Here is a 7,062-nt window from a genome sequence, read left to right as displayed (position 1 = left end):
ACACCTTAAATAAATTAATTATATAAAATATATGTTACGCATTGCCCCTTCAAACTGCACGCATTGCCCCTTCAAACTGTTTTTTTTTTCCTCTTATGCAAGATATAGGATGAACGCGTAACCGCTTATTTAAGGGATCATTTCTTTTTCTCCGAAGGGATCATATCTCTTACCACACATCTATAAATCCTTGGTAGATTTTTTTTTTTTTTAGAGATTTAATTGTTGGTAGATTTTTTTATTTTATTTAAGGAATTAATCATATATATATAAATACATGATACAATAATTTCCATAATCAAATAATAATAATAATAAAATCTAAAAATAAATATTTTAGCTATTTATAGTATATATAAAGGGGATACATGATTTTTGGGTGGATTATTCACTTCCAACTATACCATTAAACAAAGTTTTTTTTTTTTTTTTTGACAAGTATACCATTAAACAAAGTTGTCTACAAGAATGTTATATTGTTGATGTCATTTAAAAAATAAGAATTTATATTATATTTGGTATATTGTTGGTTACATTGAAAAATGTAAGTATGGTTTGTTACAATATGCAAGTGTGAAGAATATATCTATACCTAAAATTTTAATTTTATAATAATATAAGCTAATAATTAGAGAGTAACAATTTATGGTACCCGCATGAATGCAAAAAGAAGAAAGAAAGAAAAATAAGAAAATACAAAATAATAAAAGAACACAACCAATAGACCAAATAAATAATTAACATTGTTGATGTTACTCGTTCAATTTTAAAGTGGTAACTGATGTAATTTTTTTTAAGGGAACTAATGTAATTTATAACTCGTCGTATTTGTCGTAAAATTATAGAGTACTACAAAGTTTTATGTGATTATTTAGAAAACCTAATTATTTGATCGATTATAAATACACAATACATAAATTTAATGAGTTGAAATTTACAGTTACCTTGTATTTTGTAAAATATATAATATTCATTTTCACATGACATGCATGACTCAAAGAGCTATATTTAATACATGAAGAAGCATTGGGATATGTATTTTTTTTTGCAAAATATATATGAGTGGTTTGTTTATTAAGTTGATGATGTTGTTTGAGATTGAAATGCATGACTCCAAAAGTCATGTTTAATTCATGAGAATGAGATAAAATTAATTGAGTATATGATTTATCTAACATTCAAAATTGATTTTTAATTTAAAATTAATGATATATTAAGTGTCTTTTTATCTTTTCTCTAATTAATAAAGCATGCATTCACCAAGGTACAATATGTTTTTAAAATGATTATCTTCGTTAATTGATTCAAACAAGTTGTGAATCAATTTACAACAACACTTGATTAGTTTCTTAGACGAATTTAAATTGATTACTTTTTAGGTCATTTCATATCAACAAAAGAATACATTTAGTTGTTTATTGGGACCGAGACTTGATTAGTTTTGAGGGGAAAAAATAGTAGGTGGTGTTATCTTTGTGTTGTTTATTGTGATAATTTTTTTTGAAGGAATGATATTTATTAGATTCATTGTATGTTATGCAAAGAGGTGTATTTCTTTATTTTGACTGATTGTACATGTAGCTCTACTAATGCTATTATACATTATTAAATTTTCTTTTTGATTTTTGATTTTTTTGGTACATGAAAAGTCAAAAAGAAAATTTATGAAAAATAAAATAATAAGATATACTTCACATATGCATTGCAACATTAGCATATGACTTCAACTTATTATTTAACTTGACACATTAGCAGACATAAGCCTCAAATTCAGTGGTGAAGAAATTCAAAACTTAGGGAACTATATATATATATTTTCAAACTTAGAAATAAATGAACTAAAATTGTAAATTGTGAAAATAGAGGAAGCAAAAGGGTATTTAATCCTACATATATATAAGCTGTGATCACAAGTGTGCTATAGGATCTACAACTCTCATTCATTGCAATTTGCAAGCTACAAAATCACTTCAATGTAAGGTATCAGTTACAGTACAGTTATTCTTTGTCAGTGTAAGGTATCAGTTATCCTTGTCATATGAACCCTCATTTCTGAAGTCAATTAATGGCAATTCTTCCTCATCTTCACTTACTTTTGATTCTACATCAGCAGTAGGTCCATAAGCCCAACTACATACTACATAATACAGTATATTAAGACCACTCACTGTGGCAATAAGCCAATAGTACTTGTCGAATCGGCCCTTGTTAATATTATCCGATATCCATCCATCATTTCCACCTCTCGAGGTTACCCTTTCGACAATGCTGAATAAAAAAGAAGATATAATGTATCCTACGGCCATTCCTAGTCCGAAAAGTGATGAAGCGATGCTCGACATAGTCTTGGGAAATTCGGTATAGTAGAACTCATTTTGGCCTATAACATTGAATGCTTCAGCTATTCCACCCAAGCAAAGTTGAGGAAAAAGCCACATTGCAGACATGTTCAACACTGAATGAGGATCATTACCATATCCTTCATTGATTGCTCTTCTTCGCCTTATAGTCTCGACAATTGCTGCAGTTACCAAGTGAAGAAAAGAGAAAAACAATCCAAGTCCCATTCTTGTCTTTGCACTAATCCTAACCGGTTTTCCTCTGAGCTTCGAGGCTAGAGGAATAACGACACGATCATAAAGAGCTATCCATATAAATATTGTGAATATCATGATTACACTAAGTGAACCAGCCGGAACTTCGAAGTTTTGGGTTATGTGTCTGTTCAGCGATTTCGCTTGCAGTAATCCAAATGAGCCTCCAATGTTAAGTGACATCAAGATGCTTGTAGACCACAGTGGAATAACTTTAATGATAGCTTTTAATTCTTCTACTTGATCAATTGTGCATAGACTCCAAGGATCTGAAGCTGATCCATCAGAGGTTATGTCTTTTTCTGGACTTCTAATGAAGCAAGCTTTATTCAGAAACCTAGAAAACAAAGCATTACCACAAATTCAGTATATTAATACATAATGATATTTTAACACAAAATGACAACAAAAATTGGCAATAATTTGAATATCAACTTATCTAAATGTAGGGACTCTAATACTAATGTGAATATGCAAGTGATTCAACCTTATTTTATCAGTTGGAACAGTAAGTTCAGAATCCTTTATATGATGATACATTCCAGCCGCGTTCTTAGGTGGTAGTCGAATTTTCCTGTTCTTATAAGCCGCAACGGTCACTCGTACAAAGCCGGTAAACAAGGTGCTATTTGTTTTATTCTTTACATAAAGTGGAGAAGCAAGAAAAAAGAAGAAAGTGGAAAAGAACATAAGTGCTGCTGGAACACCAAAACCAAGTTTCCATCCAAGATGATCTTGGATATATACTATTCCTGTGAATGCAATTATGACAGAAATAGCCGAGGAAGCATAGTACCAACTGAAGAATATTTCCAATGCCCTTTGGTTATCAGGGTTATCTTTTCTATTCACCTGGTCCGCGCCAAACGCTATGGAGCATTGAAGGCCACCATTTCCAATGGACATAAGAGCAAGGGAAGAAATCAGCATTGCCATTTGTGAAGTTGTTGCAGATATGCATTTTTCAGTTGCAGGAATGCAAGGAGGAGGTCTTGCTTGTGGGATCATGGCTGTTAGCCACAAAAGTATCATTCCCTGTTACCAAAAGAGAGAAAATTGAGTTTTGCTTTTCAATACAAAATCAGCTACTGTGTTTGGTTCAAGCGAGGGAAAGGGAGATGATCTTAAGTTGCTTGAAAGGGCTTATTTTGTGCTTAATTTATGCTGTAAGCATTTATGTAAGAGCTTGGACGAGTTTAGAACATAACTTATGAAGTATTCATAAACTATTTTAAGCTTATTTCATAAGCTCCTAGTAATAACTTACTAAAATAGCTTATATATAGCTTACGCAGAGTTCTAATATAACCTGTTATTAAACAAGCTCTTTAAGATTGCCAAATTTTAAATAAGTATCTGGTTAAGCTCTTTACACCTAAATGCATCATCCGTATTTGATTCACCAAGGAGAGAGATTTCACTAGAGGAGGAGGACAAATTACTTTTTACAACCTATAAACTTTCATGTTACATCAAAGTCAACATGTTTAATATATCTTAAACACATCTCCTCCCCCGTCGAAATCTCACAATAATAGAGAGAAGTCAAAATTCAGCGAGGATAGATGCCGTGCCCCTTCAAATCGCTGAGCCAAGCAAGAACGATTCATTGAAAATTTTTCCCTCCCCTCGATTAAATTTTTTAATCTTGTCTTCACAATGAAACATTTGGTGCACAGATGAGCTATGTAACACCAACACGATACCGACACATACAGTTAGTTACATTTGATCAATTCCATTTTCTAAAATGTCTAGTGTTTGTGTCGGTGCTTTTTAGCAAATGAGTCAAAATACATATCCTATTCATCTCTTCTTCCACACAAGTTAATCATTCACATGATAATGATAGAAAAAATGAAAAGTAGTCTACTTACCATGAAAGTGATGATGGAACCTAAACCAACAGCAAGGAACCGTCCAAGATGAGAATCAGCAATGAAAGCACCAATAAGAGGCATGAAATTGGTGGTTGCAACAGATAAAAGGAGTATATGAGTAGCTTTAGATAAATGAAGATTATAACTCCCCATCAAATAAAGTATCATATTTGGCAATAATCCTAATGTTGCAACTCTAGCAAGTGATTCATTTGCTGCAATTCACACATTAATTACCACTTAGCATTAACATATCCAAAAATATAAAACACTGAATTAATAATAGAGTTTAGTGATCCGGCAGTTATGACTTATGATTGATCAAAAGTGTAAAGTTTCTTTACATTGAAATTAAATCAATATAAATAAATAAATTTCAACATGCAAAAGAAATGAACCTATGATGAAAGGCATGGTAATGAAGCCACCCTTGTTGTGTAATTGTGGTTGTGAAATGGTGTCTTCTTGGGAAGCCAATTTTGTATGAGGAGGTGAAGAAAGCTCAATTTCATTTTTCTCCATCTTTGAGTCACTGATGCAACAAAGAAAGATGATTTAGTTAAGCAGAAAAGAAAATTGGTGTTCAACTTAATTCACATATCTATCTATGTATGCAAAAAACATGGATGGATGGAGTCATCAGAGTTTTAGATCTTCTCCTTTCTTAAAACAGTCAAACAAGACCATTCCTGTCTCACTGTTCTGTTCGGACCAAAAATATTTCTCTCGTGCTCCACGTGTGCACATGATTTTATTTTGAGAAAGAGAAATGATATTTGTACAACCACTTTTTGACAATTCATTAAACAACCCTCTCTCTCATACTCACATTATCTTTTTACTTTCTCTCTATTGCTTTGGTTTCCGTGTCACTATCTACTTTTCCTTTGAAAATTGGTGGTTGTCACAAAAGTTGTTGATTTTTGGTTGTTAGAATATCATTGCTCTTTTATTTTTGTAAGAGTCGTGCAACATTTCTTAAATATATCAAAACCCTTCTTGTGAATCCAAAAGATAACGTACAATTACTTCTTAATCAATTTACTTATTATTCTGTCATTTTGAGTAGGCAGAAATGAAATACAACATTTTTTTACTTAATATAAATATGCTAAATGTGTCCCGTGAGCATAACTCAGTTGGTAGGATAATGCATTATTATATGCAGGAGACGGGGTTCGAACCCCGGACACTTCACTTATTCACCTTATAAGGTGAATTCTAGCCACTAAGCTACCTGAAGAAAAAAAATATGCTAAATGTCCCTTCCAAAACAAATGTCCCTTCCAAAACAAAAAAAGTTATGAATATTCTAAATCTGATTCTCTTTATTTTTTTAAAAAAAACTATAATATTGTTTAAATAAAGTCATATGAATACTTAATTTATACTCTCTTTATCTCATTATATGACGTTTTAGACATTTTACACATATTAAAAAATGTGATTAATTTTGTATATGAAAGAGATATTATAAGTTGTTTTACAAAATTGTCTTTAATAAATGTTATGGAAAAATAAAATTAAAGAATTAAAAGAAGAGAGAGTAATAAATAGTAAAAATAAAATCAATGTTTTACTGGTATTATAAAGCTATTTATAATTTGGGACACATTTTTTCCACAAAGCAACATATAATTTGGGACAGAGGGAGTATGTGTATATAGGGTCAACCATAAATTTCTACTTTAAACTTCTTATCAAGTGTCATAAGGATACTTGTTAGTATTTCCCTTATAATAATCGTGTATTTCTTAATTATATTATTAGAATTATTTCATTTGTGTACGGTGTCAGAGTTTGAACAAATAATTTGAAGATGTGTGGAGATAAAAAAAAATTAAGTTGAAAATGTACAAAAAATAATCAAAAATAAAAAATTCAATAATATATAATAGCATTAGTACAGCTACATGTAATCAGTCAAAATAAAGAAATACACCTCATTGCATATATAATAGACAAATGATGACCGTGTGTGTTTTAGATTTTAAAAAAAAATAGATTTTTCTTTGTATTTCCAAAGATGGATTTTTTGGAAATTTACTCAAAAATAGTAGAAATTATTTCAAACTAATTCGGTATAAGTTAAAAAAGAGATTTTGACATTCACTAACTTAAATATTCATTGTTCGAGATTTTACATAGTAAAAATCACATATTTTTTTCAAAATGACATCTTTCATAATAGATTTTTATGAAAAGCTATTTGAAATAGCTTTTTTTTAGAGATTTTTTCAAAATTTTAGTGTAAAAAAAATTATAACAAAAAGATGAAATACTTAGAATGACATTTTAAGATAAGTTATTCAAACGAATTTTTCGTTTGAAACTTTCCTTAAAAATATCTTTGTTAAAAAAATTATAACAAAAACGCATTACACTACAAAACTCTATAACAAACGGGTCCTGAATCTAATAAATATCATTCTTCAATAAAAATTATCACAATAAATGTACCAAAAATTTTTTTATCACAATAAACAACACAAAGATAACACCACCTACTATTTTTTCCCGTAAAACTAAATGTATTCTTTTGTTGATATGAAATGACATAAAAAGGAATCAATTTAAATTCGTCTAAG

The 7,062-nt window shown here is 30.1% G+C and overlaps 1 protein-coding gene across 1 annotated transcript; it reads right to left on the bottom strand.

Moving 5' to 3' along the window:
- Positions 1–1,860: 1,860 nt before the first annotated feature.
- Positions 1,861–5,115, bottom strand: LOC146926022 (protein NRT1/ PTR FAMILY 1.2-like). The gene is made up of 4 exons (XM_085758448.1): positions 4,873–5,115; positions 4,472–4,689; positions 3,082–3,629; positions 1,861–2,931 (listed from the first exon to the last, which is right to left on the bottom strand). Exons 1-4 carry the CDS (start codon positions 4,994–4,996, stop codon positions 2,022–2,024), a joined length of 1,800 nt encoding a protein of 599 aa, XP_085614574.1. The 5' UTR covers positions 4,997–5,115; the 3' UTR covers positions 1,861–2,021.
- Positions 5,116–7,062: the final 1,947 nt, after the last annotated feature.

Source organism: Medicago sativa, chromosome 4 (assembly GCF_051527215.1).
Source record: "Medicago sativa cultivar Bolivia chromosome 4, Bolivia_mono, whole genome shotgun sequence".
Taxonomy (NCBI): Eukaryota; Viridiplantae; Streptophyta; class Magnoliopsida; order Fabales; family Fabaceae; genus Medicago; species Medicago sativa.
The sequence above is the reverse complement of the archived record's forward strand: the minus strand, read 5'-3'. Positions and strand labels throughout refer to the sequence as shown.

What these genes read in the sequence shown, in the direction of transcription:
- LOC146926022 (XM_085758448.1), bottom strand. Translation starts at nt 4,996, where the DNA reads ATGGAGAAAAATGAAATTGAGCTTTCTTCACCTCCTCATACAAAATTG. An exon ending in GTTCCATCATCACTTTCATG is followed by an intron (nt 3,630 to 4,471) that starts GTAAGTAGACTA and finishes TTTTGGTAACAG; the next exon opens with GGAATGATACTTTTGTGGCT. An exon ending in GTTCCAACTGATAAAATAAG is followed by an intron (nt 2,932 to 3,081) that starts GTTGAATCACTT and finishes TTTGTTTTCTAG; the next exon opens with GTTTCTGAATAAAGCTTGCT.